At 41.1% G+C, this 20401-nt stretch overlaps 3 protein-coding genes across 12 annotated transcripts in view; 1 reads left to right on the top strand and 2 right to left on the bottom strand.

Moving 5' to 3' along the window:
* Positions 1-163: 163 nt before the first annotated feature.
* On the bottom strand, positions 164-8913 carry LOC143895515 (uncharacterized). 6 transcript variants are annotated; one of them, XM_077403085.1, is made up of 15 exons: positions 8737-8913; positions 7287-7469; positions 6941-7145; positions 6665-6861; positions 6339-6573; positions 6084-6240; positions 5757-5988; positions 4742-5621; positions 3657-4561; positions 3399-3580; positions 2788-3207; positions 2511-2686; positions 2143-2390; positions 1557-1820; positions 164-1471 (listed from the first exon to the last, which is right to left on the bottom strand). In XM_077403085.1, the coding sequence occupies exons 2-15, from the start codon at positions 7424-7426 to the stop codon at positions 1297-1299; spliced, it is 4416 nt and encodes a 1471-aa protein (XP_077259211.1). In that variant the 5' UTR covers positions 7427-7469; positions 8737-8913; the 3' UTR covers positions 164-1296. The 6 variants fall into 6 exon arrangements, with proteins under 6 accessions (XP_077259211.1, XP_077259095.1, XP_077259147.1 ...); XM_077402969.1 differs by lacking the exon at positions 8737-8913 and adding an exon at positions 8376-8506; XM_077403021.1 differs by lacking the exon at positions 8737-8913 and adding an exon at positions 8346-8465.
* Positions 8330-13367, top strand: Pex6 (peroxisomal biogenesis factor 6). Its single transcript, XM_077403321.1, has 7 exons — positions 8330-8472; positions 9482-10018; positions 10582-11067; positions 11165-11391; positions 11476-11881; positions 12062-12361; positions 12475-13367. The coding sequence occupies exons 2-7, from the start codon at positions 9556-9558 to the stop codon at positions 13092-13094; spliced, it is 2502 nt and encodes an 833-aa protein (XP_077259447.1). The 5' UTR covers positions 8330-8472; positions 9482-9555; the 3' UTR covers positions 13095-13367.
* Positions 13282-20401, bottom strand: part of Cbl (E3 ubiquitin-protein ligase CBL) — a 28009-nt gene continuing 20889 nt past the window's right edge. For 4 of the 5 annotated variants that reach the window (XM_077403631.1, XM_077403794.1, XM_077403877.1 and 1 more), the window contains exons 6-7: positions 17330-17603; positions 13282-16972 (exon numbers count right to left, since the gene is read on the bottom strand). In XM_077403631.1, coding sequence (XP_077259757.1) covers positions 16335-16972; positions 17330-17603 — 912 coding nt within the window. In that variant the 3' untranslated portion in view covers positions 13282-16334. The remainder of the gene's footprint in view (positions 16973-17329; positions 17604-20401) is intronic. The other variant, XM_077403710.1, reaches the window with a different exon arrangement.

The raw sequence follows: 20401 nt of genomic DNA, 5'->3' as shown, positions 1-20401 counted from the left end.
AAAAAAATACTGAAAACTTTGCAATATTTTACAAATCCACATATATAAAGTTATGATAAATGATAAACGTAAGGTTTTAAGACTGCAGGTAGATTTAATGTTGCAACATGCAATTTCGACAATCAAAGGTATAAATCGGAATATACATACATATACATCTATATCTTGGTGTTATCGACTTTAATAAATGTATCTTACAATGTCTCAACTGTTTTTAATCTTAAAGCTTTGTACGGGCTCTTATCTCTGAACATTATCCTTTTTCTTTACGTTACACCGTTAAAGTAAGATAAGGCATAGTCTCGTTAATTTTTAAACAAGAACGATAGGTTGTCGATTAAAATTTATTTAAACATACACATACACTGGTCCCGATGTGTATGTATATATAATTTATATTAATATTTACGTTTCAGAGAGACAACCAAAAGTTCTTGTGTATCGTTATAAAATCTAAGATCGAAACGCAACATTTATCGATACGCATACATTTAGGAAGCCTTAACTTAAACGTATATTACATAAAAGGCCTGTTTAGTGGACACTCGAAAGTAAGCCTGCACATATCCAAATTAAAATTGCCTTCACTGTTCTGCATCAGCATAAGTAATGGTGTATTTTTGGGAAGAACATTCGAAATAATTAATTAACATCATTGACATAGTGTAATTTCGTGCATTTCGGAGAATATTGGAAAGTAAGACGAACCCGTTGACAACAGAATCGAATGGCTTAAAGCCAAAATCTATTTTAAATATACAATGATTACATATACATTAATTATCTATACAAGGTACTCAAGTACTCAATATACATGCACTTCTGCATGTCATCCTGCAAATTGGATCCATACTGTATCACGCGCATATTGTACTATTTATTTTTACAGATTCAAATTTTTGTAAGATCTCTTTTTAAAATCATATTGTACAATTTGTAACTTGTAACGAGCGCATACGTGTTTGAGATAACAAGTACATTTCCAAAATCTCTACCGTATAAATCTTCCGCATATCTCGTGTTTCTAAAACAATTTGGAGGGGTTAGACTCGTTGCATAGTGGTCCTAATTAATATTGATTATGTGCAAGCAACGAATATTGGTAAAGCCTCCACGAAGCAGGCCGTAAAGTGCATTCTCGTATATTATAACTGTGTAGATACATATATTTATCTCACTGTAGTATTAACTTTTTTTTATAATAAATAGCACAATAACACTAATGTTTCTTATTACACGTTGGTTCTTTGCTAAATATGTGCACACATTGGGACATATCATCGAATATAGCAAGCGTTATCGTTTGTTGAGAATGTTGACGAAAGTCCGAAACTTCGTTTGCACCTCCGGCATTTGCGCCAGTGTCTCCTCCATCATGTTCCTTAATTTCGCCAGATCTGGCATTTTCTCGCATGATTCGATATTTAACAGCTCCGTGAAAAATTGTTCCCAAGCAGCTTTCTTGGCGTACCTGCAACACAAAAACGATACGCAGCATTAAAGTTTCTTACGCGACAAATACGATTTTTCTGGATTAATCATGTGCTTATTGTTACCTTGGTAATTTCGAGACAATAAACCAACGGCCGCCTATGTTAGATACTCTCATATAATTGCCAAACAGTAAACAATGACTGGTCGCCGCTAGACAATACAAATCAGTCTGATATGTCCATGGTCTTCCAGTTTGCATTTCAATGCAAGTGAAATCTTCCGTTTTTATAACTTGCGTAAACGTTGTATTTTCTGGCAACAGTTTCATGTCTATACTACATCCGAAATCTATCAACTGTATAGTTGGCCTAACATCTTGCGTAGGTCTGTTGAGGATTATAAAGCGATTATACAGAGATATTATAATAATTTAATATGTGACAGAGTTATCGATTATTTATAAATTTTCATTCAGCTAATCTCTCTGTTCTTATGATGCTTTATATTACTAAATAGGAAAGACCTTTTTTCTTCAAAAAAAGTAAAATTATTATCAGATTCTCAGAAATAATTGTTAATTAAAATGCTTTCAATGATTTCGTGACTTGTATAAAATTAACATTAAAAACATCACGTTACATATTAAATAATTAATGACTGTATTGTTTATCTGATAGAAAAAGTTGTTAGAAAAAGAGGTATACTAACGGTCGCATTAACAAAAAATTATCTGGTTTTATGTCTCCGTGTATTATTTGACATTTATGTAAGTACTCCACAATTTGAAGCATCTCGATTGTAAAGAAAATAGTTAAAGTTTCCATCAAAGGCTTGCCAGTGGCAATTTTTATCTGATTCGTCACTGATAATAGCGTTCCAAACTTAGAAAATTCTGAAACTAGTACACTTCCATTGTTAGCCACATATGCCATTGTCACATCCATAAAGCCGCGTAACTGAAAAAGAATATTATCACAATGTTATGGAAGAATTGATTTGCTGATAAGTAAAAAAAAATCATAAATATGAATAATGAATCAAGGTAAGAGTTACACTATATCTGTGTTATACTGTACCATATGTGGATTTGTAAGACGCGTTTTTATTTCTCGTACGATATAATATTCCCAAACCCAAGCAGGTCTTTGCGTTTTAAGGGCAACAGCCTTGCCTGTTTGCAAATTGACTGCTTTAAAAACTGTTCCATACATTCCTTTACCAAGGCACTTTTCCAAATCATACGCTTCGGTATCTGCACAATCACAAGCATAAATATTACATTAATACGTTAATGCAAAAAATAAAGCTTGTAAATATATTTCAATAACAATACGGTATGAATTGAATACTGACCGAGCGTAATCATGGTAGAAGGCACAAGCTTATTTAGATTGGTATCTATTCTTTTGTATCCATCTGCATGATGGGGTTGTGGAAACTTAATTTTTTTCAATAGGCCAGCTATTAAGTTCTTGTCGAATGGATTTATATCTCTCGATGGGAGCTCAAACATCTCTTCCTCCACTTGTTCCATAGGTTCATGCTCCTCGCACTCCATGGTGTCAACTTTTTCTGAATTGTCCTCTTCATTGAGTTGCAAATTTATGGACTTTCTTAGATCGCAGTTAATCTGTATATCAGATGTAATTTGATCAACATGTCGTTGTACTGTACGCGGACTTTGAGCGTGCACAGCTTGGATTTGTGCATATTGCTTCTGTTCGTAAGGTTGATTCACGGACAGCAGAGATTCATTGGATTCCTCTTCTACAACTTTATATATAATTGCAAAGTTAAACAATTTTCATATTTTTCAATAAAATAAAAAGCTTGTACAAAATATTTAATCATTTACTTACTAATAACTAGTAAACAAGTGGGTTTCAAAAACTATAACTTAAATACACACAATGCAAGAAATAAAAATATATTGCACTCGTTACTAACAAAATTGTTATACATACTTGTATCCACAGGTTGTTCTTTAAAAGGAATCATATCTTCTCTCGTCAATGCAAAAGTCAATCCAGTCGATTTGGTGTAATTACTACTGTTCCCTGAACTGTTTGATACATATTCTCGCGTGGATTCCAATATTACGCTTAATTTATCATCGCCACCTTCGACGTTGGGTGCTTCTGCAACTCTGTTCAACATAAATAAAACTTAAATTAAATGTATCACCACGTACCCCAAAAAGTAAAAACCAGATTAATACATACGGTTGGGGCACAGTATTCTGACTTGAAAATTGTGAGTCATCTTTTAATCTGTATTCTGATGGCTTGAAATGATTAGTCATTGGCGTAGAGCTCGTTAACGGCGCGTTAAAGGCTTCTGTAAAACATGTCTCGTTAACGGTCGAGAGAGGAGTTATGCCCAAGCTTTCGTCTATATAAAGATTATTCTCGTCTGATTTGGGCATCATATTTTCTTCTAGCGGGCCATTATAATCCACAACGATAGCGTTCTCTTTGTCTTCCGCGCTTTCAAGATATTTGATGTCTTTACGATTCATCCCAGGCGATTTAATATAGGGTAATTCGGGTGGCATTCTGTATGGTTTGTTCGTTTCAATGTCAGGATCGGTATAAGGAGGGAAATGTAACTGTTTCTGCGGTTCTATATTCTGCTGCAGCATCGGAGGTTCTATTGATGGCGAATACTGTTGATAGCTGATATCATTGGGTAACATGCTACTGTAAACGGGATGCTGTATATGTTGCATATGTTGATGCACGTGTTGCGGTTGCTGAGAATGTAGAATATGTTGATTGTGCGAAGACTGATGATGATGATGATTGTGTGGCGACTGGTGATGATGATTGTGTGGCGTCTGGTGATGATTGTGTGGCGACGGATGATGATTGTGCGGCGATTGGTGATGATTGTGCGGAGGCTGGTGATGATGATTGTGCGGAGATTGGTGATGATGAATGTGCGGTTGATGATGCGGCATTTGACCGTGAGGTGATTGTAAATGCTGCGGATGAGAAAGAGACTGATGATGCACAGGATGCATTTGCTGATGCGAGGGAATTAATTGCTGATGTTGCTGATGATGATGCTGATGTTGGGGATGGTGCTGCCGAGGATGCGGCTGCTGCACTTGATGATCATGATGTTGCTGTAATAAAAAAATTCGCATTACTTTCTTACTACTAGATCCTCTTCAAACAGAAACACACACATTTTACTTTTATTACTTTAGACTCTCGTTAAATCTAATACAAAACAAAAAATGTAGATGTATTTATATACATGTTTAATATGAAAACAAAGTATATAAATATTTTAAATTCTTTACCTGCATCTGATAATGATAACTGTTTTGCAAACTGTGATTCCCATATCCAATATGTTGATCCTGACCAGAATAACTTTGATGCGGCGTATGATAACTTTGATGATTCTCTTGATCGTTATAAACCTGTACATTGTATCCTTGATGATGTTTGTTACTGACCATCGCATGTTGAGTCATAGAACTATCCATGTGTATGTCGAATGACAACTTATTTCTCGAATCTACCATTCTGGGTGCGACGGGAGGACTACGAAAGCGTGACGCATTAACGGCCACATCTGGGGATTGCCACAAACCTTGCACAACCGAAATAGCTTCTTTCGTGTTTACAGTGAGACTCTGTCCGAGCAAATGTTCCTCGGTGTCAACAGGCAAAGATGAAGTGTGATGCTGGTGCATAAAGTTCGTCGACTGTAATTTCCGTTGTGTATTCAATTCTGCTTCCATTCGTTGCGCTTCGAGTCTTTCGGCTTCCATTCGTTGCGCTTCGAGTCTTTCGGCTTCCATTCTTTGCGCTTCGAGTCTTTCGGCTTCCATTCGTTGCGCTTCGAGTCTTTCGGCTTCCATTCGTTGCGCTTCGAGTCTTTCGGCTTCAATTCTCTCGGTCTCTAATCTTTCCAGTTCTCTTTGCTCAGCTTCCTGTCGTTGGGTCTCTAAAACCTGATTCTCGACCTCAGCAGCATATTGCTGCCTTTGCAATTCTTGTTGCTCGGCCAGTCTTTGCCTACTGATCTCAGCTTCTCTTCTTTGTTTCTGCTCTTCTATTTCTTGTAGATGATACATGTTTTCATAATTATTGAGCTGAGATTGGGATTCTCCACCAGTTTCACGTAAACAAACCATCGGCATTTCATGTTGCTTTTCCAGAAATTGCGCCCTTCTGTGTAAAATTATCGTATTATATAATTATTGTGTGAAATAATTGATCGTATATTATAGTAGTAATAATAATGTTTTTACAAGATATACCAAACATCAAATAGCTTTCTCATTATGTCTTACAAAAGCATAATACCTTTCCAAATAAAGCTGTGCTCTAATTTCCTCCATACTACGGTCGACATTATTGGCATAAACTAGTTCTTTGGGATAATGTGGTTTTTGTACAATATTTGAATCTATTGGGTCCGCTACATACACCGGCACTCTCAAACAGTCATGATATTTACTGCCGTCAAAAAAAGGTACGTGATTTGGGAATAATTTAATTTTCTCCATGTTACTGTCATCGTTCTGGTCTTCGTGAACTGCAAATAAATAATAAGAAAACCTCTTCATTGCTTTTCCGCAATAATTTGTCGCTTTAAATTAAAAAAGCGTATCTTATTATCATCGTTCTTACTCTTAAAGCCCGCTTTTACGGTAGGAGCTATTAATGGACCTCTCTTGCTCCCACTGTTCCATGGTCCAGGCTTGATGGTATTCTCCTTATGTACCATGTCTTCTATAGGTACATGATCTAATATGCTCGAACCCTTTATCTCTCCAGGTATGTCATCCTAAATTATAAGTTAATATTTTATTACAATTTACTTTTTACTTTTAAAACACAATAAATTATATTGCACTACAACCGTCATTTATACAGCTATCTTACCTGATATATTTGTATCTTAGAATTGGGCTTTGTATTCTGCATAGAAACTGAGATTTGGGGTATAGTCCCAGGATAATAATCGCGTACGCGATGACCCGTTCGTACGCTGCCGACCCTCTTACCAGCTCTTATCGCTCTTAATGAACTGAAAGCCTGACGTTGTTCATATAAAGCAATTTCGTTTCTTTCGTCGATACGTCCGAGTGTTTTGCGCGCCACAGCAAATTGAAAATTTCTATTTAAAAAATGACATTGTAAGTATTATCGTGTAGCATTTAACAAATTAATTGACTTTAAGATATCGTATAAAAAGTAGTAATTCATACTGGTGAGCGTGGCTCAATTCCTCAAATGGTTCCGCATGAACGGACAGTCCCATTAAGTAAACTTCATCCGCGCGTTTGTCATCCTCAATTTGCTCTAACTCGAAAGCCCAGGCCCTGTACATGTCCGCTACTCTGATTCCGATACCACCGCTATGCAACAGCTGATACAGCTCCAAAGGATTCTTTTGCATGCTTATCTGAAAACCAAGTCTTATTAGCATATATAGCATATGTATATATAACCATACAATTGAGCTTGCGTAAGATATTACTCACATAATTGATCCACAAACGTATATATCTGCGATCTTGATGATATTTTACATCCTTTTCAAATATCGCCAAACACTGCTGCAAGAGTCTTCCAATATGGGATTCATGCCCACTTTTTGGATAACTCTGCTCCACCCAGAGAATGTACTCGTACCAGTTCTCTAAAGGATCATCTCCTTCGTAATTTTTAATCGCATCCTCATACATTCTAAATAAAAATATATAAATAATTATTTTTGGCAATCCCCTATAAGATATATTTTTCATTTATGCGAGATATCATTTGTTAGTTTATGTAGAATTATAGCTGCATGCAAGCGTCGTTAAATCTGTGTTTTAGGACACTCACTGCTTCTCCTGCAGCAACAACTGCTGCGCATCCGTGTCCTCCTGCGCCCTCAATGCGGTTCCCAATTGAGTGGCATTCCGCCCGTACCTCAACGGCTGGATATTCTCCTTGCACAGTGCTATCACCGTCGCAGGATCCATCTCTGACTCTGTTGCCTTTATCGCTCAGAGACCTCCTTATACACTGACAAAACAACAAAAAGTTCCACAATTAACGCAAACAGTACCAGAGAATATTCGGCGGCATCCCAATTGATCATACGATTATACACGTATAAAAATGTAAACATCCTTTACTTTACGAATGTCAGTGGAACACCGGGGATGCGCGCGATACGTGGGGGGGGGGGCGATTGTTATTCCCTCGCCGGGATTACCGTTTCCCCGAGAGTTTCGCGGAGTTCGACACTCGTCGACGTCGCGCGGAGAGGCATAACACGGATCGGCGGAGGAGCCGAGTAACGGGCGCGGGGAATTAGCCCGTGCTCGGGGAGCTCGGGGAAAGGTGGGGGGGGGAGGAGGGAGGACGGCGCGCACACCCTCGCTTACCGCGGCTCTGGCACAACAGTCCCGCGATCCGTGGCCGGACCTTTAAATTCGAACGAAACTCGGCCCCGAAAACTCCAATAAGGACGCTATCGGGCCACGGATTAGGTTAGGTTCGGCGCTTTAACGGCTCGAGCGGTGCGGGGCGGGAGAGGGGGGGGAAGAACCGCCACCAACGGTTTTAACTGTCCTTCGGTTACAATGGTGCACTCTCCGCGGATATACTTCTCGTCTCGCGTCTCGCTCACCTCTCGCCTCGCGTCCCGCCACGTCCCGCGCTGCGCCTCTCGCGTCGCCCCGCGTCGTCGCGTCGTCGCGTCGCCTCTGCCTCTCGCGCCTCGCGCCGGCAAGTGGCAAGTGGCGGTGGCGGAGAGTCTCGAGTCTCGAGTCTCGATTCGCGGATCGAGCCACGATCGACGGACGACGGACGACGGACGACGTGACGCGTGCGCTCGCGGCTCGCGAAGTCAGCCGCGGTTTAGCCGTCGTGCCCGATGGCCCGCGCGAAATTTACCGATAGCCTCGGATGGCTCGGATGACGAACCTCGCATGACGATTCCTCCTGGAGGACAGCTCTCCTGCGCGCTACTGTGCTCCCTGCTCCTATATAGTAACTCGGTTAGGGATCGTGCCGAAATTGGGTACGTCAGTGACTCTCAACTCGGAGCGGAGCGCCCAGCGACGTACGCTTCGACGGTCGTTTCGCGGCGCGCGCGAAAACCGTTTACGCATCGTTCCGTATTTATAACGCTAGATCTCCGACGAAAATACCAATTTTTTTAATACCATTTCGGTTAGGTTTAATCGGTTTCAATTTTCACTTTCGACTCATGTCTTTCTCTATCTCTCTCTTTCTCTCTCTCTCTCTCTCTTTCTCTCTCTCTTTCTTTCTTTGTTTCTCTTACCGCGAACTGATCGACGCGTTTAAACGTAACCTCCAATATCGCTCCGATCGTTACATGGCGGATTCGGTGGGCGGATGGGTTTTCGAAAGATCGCCATTTTGAATGATTTGTAAGCGTGTCAATGGGAGGGAGGAGTCGAATAGGGAGAGAAAAAGAGGAATCTTTACAACGCCACGCGCTTGCGCGCGATGGAACTTTCTTGAAGAAAATTATGCACTATTTGTAATTCTGCAATTGAAAAAAAAAAAAAAAAAAAATGATTACGCATGATGACGATTCGTATCGCGCACCTTGTTTGCACAACTCTCGAAGTTGACGTCTTATCGAATCGATATATCTCGCTTGCATTCGAAAGGTTTTAAAATTCAAATTGTTGCATTTGTTTCAGATTGTCGCAATCTGAAAATTGTCATTTCAGAGATGATATTATTGATAAATTAAAAAAAAAATAAGGGGGATAATTATCGAGAAGAAAGACAAAAGTCATCTGCGCGGGAAAGTTTCAACAGCTATACACTTTTTACGGCAAAGAGCTATCTATTTTTGTTCGATAAATCCAACGTGACTTTGATAGAAAACTGAGACAATAAATAATTTTTTAGACTTTATGCGCCCAATAAAAATAATACATGTGCACTTTTATTTAATATTATTCAATTCTGAGAGAGAGAGAGACACATGACTATATAATTGTGTAAAGAAAACATCTATATATATTTTTTTAATTATGTTTTTTTAATCTCAGGTCCGTTTATCGAAGGATTCACGAGGCGATGTTGTAAATCTAAATAGTTTAAACAAAAAAATTCCTGCGTACAAATGATGTATAAGACACGTCAGAGGATGCTTTCTACGTTATTGTACCATAAAGGAATCGTCAGGGGAATAACGAACACCTCGATGCGAAAAAATCCGCACTACGTGCTGAGCTACATTTTCCTGGAATATCTGCACCGTAGATTTCAAAGATTGTCCACGCAGGATCTCGAGTGGGCCACATTGCCGGACGCGGCTTTAAAACGTATACTGGACGATCCGGAAGTTACGTGGAACGAATACGTCGATTGTGATTCCTGTGCGGTAGCAAATGTACAGCTTTTGAGGAAATCGCCAAATTCCGCCTGGTTCAACGTGTGCTCGATGGCGTCAATGACGAAATATAAATTAATGATTATATCCGTGCCGGATATTGGTGAAAACATTGTTCTAATCTCTGAAACGATGGAGCGCAATCTGCGAAAAGCTCTTCGCTGCGAACAACTGGAAGGCTCGTGTTTCATGCGTAAGTACCTGCAGCTTACTAGATTTTTAATTTAAATTTTAAATTGTTAACTTAATTCTAATCGTCTAACACATCTTTGGCCGCCAAACTTAATTAAAATACGTAAAAAGATAACATTTATATAATTCTGTGAATATAATTAATATTGAAGTAATACTTAATCTAAAATCTACCAGCTTATCGGATTTCCAATTTAAATTTTAAATCGTTCACATCTTCGAACACATCTTGGACGTTACCAAACTTAATATAAAAATACGTAAAAAGATAATTAGTTATTTATAATTCTGTGAATATAATTAATGTTAGAGTAATAATCGAAAGTATATAGAAACGTACTACGCACGATAATTTTGTGATTCAACCGTATTATGTAATATTTTGTCGAAACGTGTGAATTTAATAGTGAAAATTTCACTCCGGCATAAACGTGGAGACGCGCGAATTAAGTAAGTTTGGCATGTTTTTTCCGCGATTCTCAAACTCACGTCGTGATCGATCAACGACGAGTCGGAATTTAAACCGATGATGCGCAATTAATGCTTTGCGCGATCTGTTTTCAGTACCGTTGGAAGACGACGCGATCGAGTTTGCGACCGAGGCGAGAATATCCTTAATCGCCAATCCGTACGATTGCCCGACCGAAACGCTAGACGTCATGTTACAAAATTACTTCTTACATCCTCGATTTTTGCACGTGAACGATATGTTCAGGATCGACGCGAAGGAACACGCTCAGGATGAATTTTACTCGTCTGGTTCCTTGAGAATCACTGCGATGTATTTTATAGTTAGAGCTTTAAAAGTGAATCGTAACGGGCACAGCAGTAGCGTTAACAGTTGCTACGTCGTGCGCGGAGAGTCAACGCTCATTCAGGAAACGCAAGTTCACGATTATATTCCTCGGGAACGCGTTTACTCGCTTCCCGATAGCGCACTTTTACGGCGAAACGGAGTGGCGCAAAAATCGCTGAATCGCAAATATCCGTCGGCTCTAATGGAACCCTTGGAACATTTAGAATCTTGCGTAACGCCGTTTTTGAAAAAGGGTAAACAATAATCTTTACATCTATTTACAGAGCTTAATAATGTTCGAGTACTATAATCGATACACTTGTTTTTTTTATCGTTGTATGGATCTTGCAGACGTCCGATTGAACGTGAGACCGGTATTTCTTGTGAAGGGACCGCGGGGTTGCGGTAAACACGAGTTGGTTCGAGCAGCATCCAAAAGATTGGGATTGAACTTCCTCGATGTTGACTTCGTGGAGGTGCAGACTTTAACGTCAGCGCAGACCGAAGCTAAGCTTCGCATAACGCTGCAAAACGCGCAACAATGCGTGCCATGTATACTATATTTAAATAATGTTCAAGTATGTGTGTTGAAGAGAGTAACGTCGTATTGAATTTTGAATTATTTTGTGTTTTTGATCGTAAGTTAAACGGCGCTTTCGCAGGTATTCGGTAAGACTGCCGAAGGCCAAAAGGATGAAAGGGTCATATCTGCCTTCTCGGCAGAAATCACCGCGTTGTACAACAGACGCCGAAAATTTCCTCTGATTATCGTAGCCGCGTCGGACGAGACTGATATACCCGCGGAACTGCAACGGATATTTATCGAGACGATTCACGTGAAGCATTTAAATCAGAGCAAACGAGCGGAACTGATATCTTGGCTGCTGTCTAACAGGAATCTGACGACTACCGCGGATCTATCAAAAGTAGCTGGTCTTTGCTCGGATTTTAAATTCGCGGATCTATTAGCGTTGTCATTGCACGCAGCTAAATTTCGGTGCAAATTAACGTCGCACGGTCAAAAGTGCATATTTCCCATGGAAAAAGAAGATTTCGATCGAGCTTACGGTACATTACCTTACAATCGATTTTAATGAGATCAGAAACGTTCTTCTAAATTCTGAACTCTTAAATTATGTTTAATATATCTTTTCTTTATGTAAAAAAATCAGAATTTGATTTTGTTAAAATTGAAAGTACAACATTTCGTTTTTTGTGCGGACAGTATAATAGAAAATATATTTTCAGAATATATGCAGTCCGTATACTCCGATAGCAAAGGCGCTCCACGCGTGCCGGAAGTTCACTGGGAAGACATAGGCGGTTTGGCAGAATTAAAACACGAGATTATGCGCAGGATTCAGTTGCCTCTATTAAACGCTTTCGGTTTTGGACAATCCGGATTACTATTGTATGGCCCGCCCGGTACCGGAAAGACTCTTCTCGCTAAAGCAGTAGCGACGGAGTATCAGATGCACTTTTTGTCGATTAAAGGCCCGGAAGTCCTAAATATGTACGTCGGTCAAAGCGAGAAGAACGTAAGACAAAGTACGTTTACTTAGGAAAAAAATATAAAAAGCTATAATAAAAACCTGTAACAAAGAATTATTCGCTTTAGTCAAGGAGCAAAGTAACAAGTAGCTACTTTCATTGTTCCACAGTTTTCGAGCGCGCGCGTTCCGCGGCTCCTTGCATCGTCTTTTTCGACGAGCTGGACTCGTTGGCGCCCAATCGAGGTAGAAGCGGGGACAGCGGCGGCGTGATGGACCGCGTGGTTTCCCAGTTACTCGCCGAGATGGATGGCCTCGAGGAGTCCGGCAGTATATTCATCATAGGAGCTACGAACAGGCCCGATCTCATAGATCCCGCGCTGCTTCGACCGGGAAGATTCGATAAGATGCTCTACGTTGGTATCCACTCTGATCGTCCGTCTAAACTCAGCGTCTTGGAGGCGCAGACACGTAAATTCGAGTTCCGAGAAAGCGGACGGGAATTGGAACGGGTCGTGGATCGATTGCCCGACAACGTCACCGGCGCGGATTTATACTCGGTCTCTTCCAACGCGTGGCTCAACGCCGTACGCGAGATGCTTGCGAAGCATCAGGAAATCGAGAAAACCAATAAGGATCACCCCCCCGTCGAAGAGCAAGATGTAATTAAGGACAATGTTATCGTGGAATTGCGCCATTTTTCAGATGCTATTCGCGATTTAGTACCGTCAGTTACTGACGAAGAGATAAAAAGATATAACAGAATGCGGGTGGAATTATCATCGTCGTAATTCCGGAATCGTTTCCTAAGGAATAGTACAAAATATATTTCTAGTGTGTTCTTAGGGTTTCTCGATATTTTAAATAATAAATAACGAGACAAATTGTAGCAATGTAACACATTGTGTATAATGTAATAGAATGTAACGAGTGGTTTGTCTGTAAAAAGGTATAATCTCGCAATGAAACAACGCGCGATGTTATAAACGACATGTTATTTTATTTCGAGAAGTATGTAAAACAATTTTTACAGCGAATAATTAAAACGAAGGAGTCAATCTCTACGTTCATTATGTATTATCTTCAATTGCGTGTCGTGTCGACTAACGTTACTCCGCGTCAGATCTTCATACGTTAACGCGCGATGAGAAGCGCAAAGGTGTCGGAACCCTCATCCCCGTTTTCGAGGTGCGCACCGGCATACCTCGAGCGCTTTTCACGCGTGTGCTCGGTACATTATACAGTACACAACGACCAGAATATACAATGTAGAAAAATAGGACACCTAATTTTACCGTATGCACCCGTGCGAACGTCGAATCCGAAGATGAAGGCTGAAAATTCTTCTCAAGGGTGGAAGGCGATGCTGCGACTGATGCGATTAGGTGCACAACAAGAAGCGAATAAAATTATCGGGTGCATCGGTTCTCAATATCGACGGGATCGCGCGGTAAATTTCGACACTGGCGATTCTCCCGTAACGCTACGGTCGTCACTCGAGTTTGCAGGATGAACTGTGCCCGCTTTTCGTAACAGCGCGCGACGCTCCGACAAGACGCGCCTCTCCGCGATAAGAAAGAAATTCAACAGCAGCATTGAATATCGTATCTAAATATATATTAATTATATTACTATACGATGGTTCGCCTTGTATGTGTGTGTGTGTATGTGTGTGTGTGTGTGTGTGTGTGCGCGCGAAACGCGTTAGAATGATCGTTAAACACGTTTAACGAGCGACACACCTGATAACGTTTTTGTATTATATCGGACGATCACATCGTATAATACCTTTGGTATAATCGCGAGGTAGTAATTATAACTTTTCGTCGTGCAACCGTCGCGTAGAACACACGCAGAACGGACGTTTGCATCGTCGTTCCAGAATTGATTCGCAAACGCCTCCTTGTCGTCACGACGAATGATCGCTTTTGCAAGCTGCGGCAAAACCGCGCAGGATTCCGCTGTCGTTGAGTATTTTATCTCGCTGTTCAGATCTGCCCTTTCGCACAGGACGAAACAATTATGCATTTATGTTTGAGCATCTACCGGAAGGCGTAAATTAATGTAAAGCGATACGCTTGGTGTATCTCGATACGGCATTATTCTCGACTTAGCACGACCGTGCAACGAACTTCCACTCGTCATCGCCAAGTACGCCTCATTATCGTCGCCTGATGAACACTTGTTCTCGTTTTCGAGTATTCTCCATTAAGATCCGTATGTACACGATCCTACAGTATATCCGTAACTTCCCCGATCGAGTCGCGCGCGGTCGAGGTGCGTTCTCATCTCGAGTTTGTCAGAGCTGCGAACTTTTGATATTCGGCACGTCGCTTTTCCGCGTTCGGAATTTGGTTCGACTTTTGTCCTCCTCTCCTCCTACTCAGCGCGATCAGAAGCCGATATATATCACATACGGTGGACACGCGTAATTTGTGTAAGCGCACGTTCGCCACGTGTGCGAAAAACGAAAAAGCTTCGGCATAGATTTCGGATCTAGGATGTGCCAATATATTGTGCGCGTTACTCTCTAAGGCTAAATCGTGCCTCGACGTAATTCTCTCAGCTAAGATCAGAAATCACGAATGTGAATTAACAATTTTATACACCTGAATCGTTATAATATTTTGTCGCTTTTGTATTCTCCCCGAGTTATCTTGCGTGCGTGTAAATTACGCAGCGCTAACACGTGTGTGGAGGAGAGACATTATACATAATATTTATTAAATAGCAATATATACACATATATATATTGCTACTACGCTTTAATTTGATGAGGGAACGGTATAGATTAGGGATTACAAAATTATATTCCAGGCATTTTTCGTCTAACGTACTTTCGGTCAGTACTATCGTTACACATTTATATAGCGAAGTGTCTAGCGAACCGATGCTCTATATAGAATATACGGGTAGAACATTGTATTGCCTTCGATTGATTGTGTAATTTCTAAACGTGTTTTCGATCCCGGAACAACGCGACATCGGGCCGACATCGTTGTGTGTGTCGTGAGATTACGCTATATAATACAAAATGTGGAAAACGAGCGACCGAAGACTTTCGAGGAGCGCTTTCCGACGTACGTGCAAGCGAAATCTCTTTGCGCAAAATGTACAATTAATCTTTATCTTAAGTATATCGAGGAACGAAATAGTAACTACGCCTAGTAGAGAGATTACTATAAATAAGGAAAGTACGGGACACGCTATTCTGCTCGTGCTACACGTGTGGTTCGTGAAGACATACTTCGGCAGCCGCAAGCTGTCTTTGGTCGGCCGTCACCTTTATTTACATCTGCCGCTTGCGCGCCGCGTGCGCGCAAAATCATTCGCGATGCGAACACAATCTTCCCTGTGTTTCGAGCCTCGTTAAAGGCTGCCCGAAAGTCGATATGCGACGAGGAAAGATCCATGAAACGTGCACGATGCTCGACGTTCTTGAGAATGCTTCAAGGACCTTCCGTCGGAATTTCTCCACGGTTACTCCGATGACTCTTTCAACGCTCACTGTCCGCTCGCAAGCGTGTCTTTTTCACTCATTTTAAGACGTAAAACGGAACGCCGCCGATACCGTACGTGATGAGACGCTCGGCAAAAACGCGCGACGTATCCGCGAACGCATCAGAGGTGGGATTTGCAGGAGTTCGCGCGTGTTTCCTGTCAAAAGTACCGTCTGGCAGGTAAGGCCGGTCATGAGACCTCAGTGTTCGGCCCTGCGATTAGATCAATCATATGTATCCTTAACATTACAATCATTTTCGTGTGGTAATATCTCAATCTGATATTTTAGATGCGTGATACACGAAGCGCGAGGGACGACACCGATATAAATTAATTTGTTCGGGCTATACTCGTCACATCCAAGTGAAGTGGTCGCTACTCAGCATAAACCGAGTTGAAGTATTCGCGAACCCGGAAAGGAAAATACTTCTCTCTGAGATTCACTCTGCACGGCTTGAACGTATGCCGTTCATAGCGCTTCGTATTCGCCAACACATTCGTTGCGATTGATGTCGTTTGTTTGTACCTGGTCAGGAGGATTTTGTGGCGAACTCGTGCAATATGTCACACGCCATCTCGAGATCGTTCCTGGTGATGCCGAGCGCCCTGATCACGGCGTCCGGCGCGAAACCGAGCGCCGTCAGCCTTGTGATATGCTCGACGTTGACGTTCTCGTACGCCGCCGACTCCGACTTGGTCACCGGTCCACCACCACCACCGCCGCCGCCGCCGCCACCCGGATCATCCCTCGCCCTCATCAGTGCCGTGAGACGTGCCCTGTTCGCCTCCAAATTGATGTTCTTCACGACGTGCTGACTCGTGCCGGAAATCACGATCGTGTTTTCGTAATGGTGATCCTGACGGGTGCCACCCTCCTTGCTAGCCTTCGGCGGCCGTGGCGCCGACAAGGGCGGCGGTACGGGAGGCACGTTGTTACTCGGACCCCCGGTTTGACTCGTCGTCGAGCTGGTCGCGGTGGCACGACACGCCTTCTCCGGCAACGTCGGCGGTGGCTGCGGTTGTCGCTGTGGCGTGCCCCCCGCGTGATTCCCGTGAGACCGGCGTGGATGAACCCTCACCACTGCCGTCGGTGGCACGGGCGGTATCGGTGGCACCGATGACGGCGAGGACGCGCGATGCAGCATGTCGTATCTCGCCTCTGTGTTAACTGCAAGCATTGAACATTTTTATCTTGCCTTCCGAACATTAGGCATTCATCGCGCGATTTGTACGTAATCTCTATTCTCAGAAACCGCATTTATTGCCACGTAAAGCAGCTTACATTATTATTTTCTAAAAAAAACCAGGGCGTAATATTAGTCTTGAATTATTATAAATTGAAGCAATTACTTAGCAAGGCTTGCGTTTGTTAAGAAGAGTACTTTGCTTTATCAAAAAGATGAAATTATATTACAACAATCATACTTCAGATGAATACGTCGCTTATCCGCTTATGTATTTTCATCGCGATCCATTGCTTTTACGCGATACGTACAGATCGAGCATTAGAAACTGTCTTCCGTACCTTTGTTATTTTGTTGAGTGTTATCGGTATAATTCAATATCACTGTGACCGCTGATGGCGGCGGCGGAGCATTTTCCTTCGGTACTGTCAGATGACGGCCGTTCCTGAGGTGATTGTTTGGTGTGGGTGATGGCGAGGGTCTTCTAGGTGGTAAAGGGGGACTCGAAACAATCCTCCGCGGCGGCACCGGCGAATTCGTGGGACTAGAATCATCTTCCTCGTCCGAGTCGTCGCATATGAGACCGCAATTGCCGTTGCACAGCTCCATTATATCCTAAAACATTAGCAATAGGAAAAAAAAACTGTTAACGCTGAATTCCGTTATATGGCTGAGAAAGTATTTACGTTCATACAAAAGTCGAATTAAATAACTTGACAATCCTAATTACCTCTATTATAAATGGAATGATTTAAAAAATTGTTGTATATTTATATAGCTATAATTATCTTACAGCTACTTCTGAATAAAATTACCTAAGGCGATAGAATTTAGATCATTCCACTATCAACACAAATAATCAGAAAGTTACATGCTTCGTCTTACATATCACAAAATAAGATGAGATTGCCGGTAAGATGAACTGACTTTCATATCAAGAGTAAAAAGGAAAATAAATTTACAAATGTCTCGAATTTAGATGACGAGGTTGCTGAATGTTTATAATAAATTTTACTTGCATGTACAAATAATTTTTAAAACTTTTTTTTCTGTAGCGATGATATTACCTCTATTGTCAATCTTAAATCGTCTTGCAAACGAAGCTTTAACTCTTCCAGCAACATTAGATTAGATATTTCACTCTAAACGAGAAGATACATTATATGGAAAATTATGAAAGAACAAGCATGATGATTATGATCGTATGGAGATTTCGCGAGAAATGATAATTATACCACCTCTTTTAGTTCCAACTGAGGGAACATATGCGATTACCCTCCACGAGGTGACTTCCTGCGGTTAAATCTTCCTGAAGGATTCCTCGAAGCAAATAAAGCGATGAATCGTCTTCTGCCTTGAAGCTGTAGCGGTCGATCAACTATTTTTACTTTGAACTTTTACAAAATGTTGGCGTTCGAATCGTCGATATTATTTTTACAAGGAAAAATAATCCGTTTACAAAAAAAGGGGGAAGATGTACAAGCACTGCTGCGATGGTCTACGAAGATACAAACGAAAGATCTCTTACGTTTTTGCGCGATTCGATGCGACAATCAATGTTCTCGTGTAAATTATTGAAGCAATCTAAATCGCAAGAAAAATCATTTCGTACTTCAACGACAAGTGATTTCTCTATTGGCGCGTCGTCATCGCGCGAGAGGAAAAGTTCTTCATCGCGAACGAAGCGGAAACGTCGGTCGAATGTCGTCAATCTCCTTCCATTCGATGCAACCGTCGTGAATCGTCAAATGCGAGTAACGTTAACGATAAAAAAAAAATATGAGTGTAAATTACAAAGCGGTAGAAGCAGACGGTCATAATGCATGTTATCACTTACCTGTGACTACGCGACTGTCGTGCGACTTCCTCCCAGTCAGAAGACATGTACATTACCGATTAGTTTGGATCATGCAGCGGGTAGTAGAGCAATGTGACCCCAGTGTGTGGATAACATTATATGAAATAAAAGTAAACGATCATGCGAACGGATATATATATAACAAAGTTGTCGTTCCCGGAGGTTCTCCCTCTGGCTGCTGGAGGAGCAACCTGATGCAGAATCGTATTCGATAACGAAAACTAGAGAATCCAGCATAATAAGGGATATTTGCGTGGCGCATACACGGAGTGCAGAAGTAACTCGAAGTTAAATGGCAATACAATTTTATTATAAAAAAAAATTATTCTCAAGTCCCTAGTATTTTACAATGGATAGTACGCTACTCGGCGAACGTACGCTAAAGTTACGTTTGCGAGAATTGGTCCGATCTTACGCGGCGCACATACAGGAGGGCTTCGCAATTAGCAGCGTGCGCCCTTCATCGTATCGCTAATAACTAAAGCGCGAACGCGCTCTACGTGATCGTAATACGATCTGAAATAGCCGGGGTAAAGCTAAAACGAGGTCTAAATTGACCAGTCCGCCAATAATTGTGCTATAGAATCAAATCGATTCCTTGCTTACACCGCAATGGGCTTGGTTGCATGCATTATGCGTTACAAAACTTTACAAAAGTGTCTTGCATTAAAAACGTACGTGTAATACCACAGCATTCGATTTAGCGCGCGACGACTGGTATATCGAAATTATCTGAAACGTCTTTTTCTTTCTTTTTTTTCCCTTTTCGGTACAGTATATACGGAATAAATAATAAATTAATATTTTAACGTAAGGAAATAATATATAATAACGCTGGAAACGAACCGTTTCCATAATAATGCTGACGTTAACATGACATTACATTCGTGCCTATCGCAGCAGGTACACAATACGTTCTAACGTGGATGTATAACGATGGTAAACGGTCTTTTCGAGTCCGCATGTTCAGTGCGTACTACCTTGCTCGATCATCGCATATTACATCGTTTCTCTCTTTTCCCTTGTCGCTTAAAGGCTATATTTAAAGGCTTAACGGTACATATCTTTTCCTTTTCAATTTCGATATATGAGTCATAGAGCTGTTTTGTTCTCGATAAAATAATCATTCGTTATCGTAGCACTCGAAGGTGTGGAAACGCGATAATAAATATTTCTTGACCGTTGAGTAATGTCGAGATAAATAATGTAAACGATTTAATGTGCAATTAAAAATAGATTGTAATTGATCGTTAACCGTTGGCGACAGTACTATTGATTATATTATACCTTAAATTATGTAAAATTTTTTAGCAATCTGCAAGTAATATCAGTTTCATCGCTTAATCATTCCCAATTAACGAAAAAGAAGTGCTTCTAAATATCGTGCTCATCCGTCTTGCAGTCTATCGAGCAGGTGAAAATTACAAATGCAACTTCGGTAGTGTGATTATATTCAAATTTTTGCTCGCATGATCCATTTCCTTGTGGATCTCTTTCTTATGCTTTGTATATATTAATTTAGATATAAGCCATATGTAATTATTTGTAAACCATA

Source organism: Temnothorax americanus, unplaced genomic scaffold, assembly GCF_048541705.1.
Source record: "Temnothorax americanus isolate GAGA-0224 unplaced genomic scaffold, ASM4854170v1 Scaffold1, whole genome shotgun sequence".
Classification (NCBI taxonomy): domain Eukaryota; kingdom Metazoa; phylum Arthropoda; class Insecta; order Hymenoptera; family Formicidae; genus Temnothorax; species Temnothorax americanus.
This window is presented reverse-complemented; position numbering and strand designations above follow the sequence as displayed.

Bases quoted from the DNA above. Each gene is read 5' to 3' on its own strand.
- LOC143895515 (XM_077403085.1), bottom strand. From the start codon at position 7,426: ATGGATCCTGCGACGGTGATAGCACTGTGCAAGGAGAATATCCAGCCG. The intron at 5,989-6,083 runs GTAAGAACGATG...ATTTATTTGCAG, and splicing joins CGTAAAAGCGGGCTTTAAGA to TTCACGAAGACCAGAACGAT. The intron at 2,687-2,787 runs GTCAGTATTCAA...GTGATTGTGCAG, and splicing joins TTCTACCATGATTACGCTCG to ATACCGAAGCGTATGATTTG.
- Pex6 (XM_077403321.1), top strand. From the start codon at position 9,556: ATGATGTATAAGACACGTCAGAGGATGCTTTCTACGTTATTGTACCAT. The intron at 11,068-11,164 runs GTAAACAATAAT...TGGATCTTGCAG, and splicing joins AACGCCGTTTTTGAAAAAGG to ACGTCCGATTGAACGTGAGA. The intron at 11,882-12,061 runs GTACATTACCTT...ATATATTTTCAG, and splicing joins AGATTTCGATCGAGCTTACG to AATATATGCAGTCCGTATAC.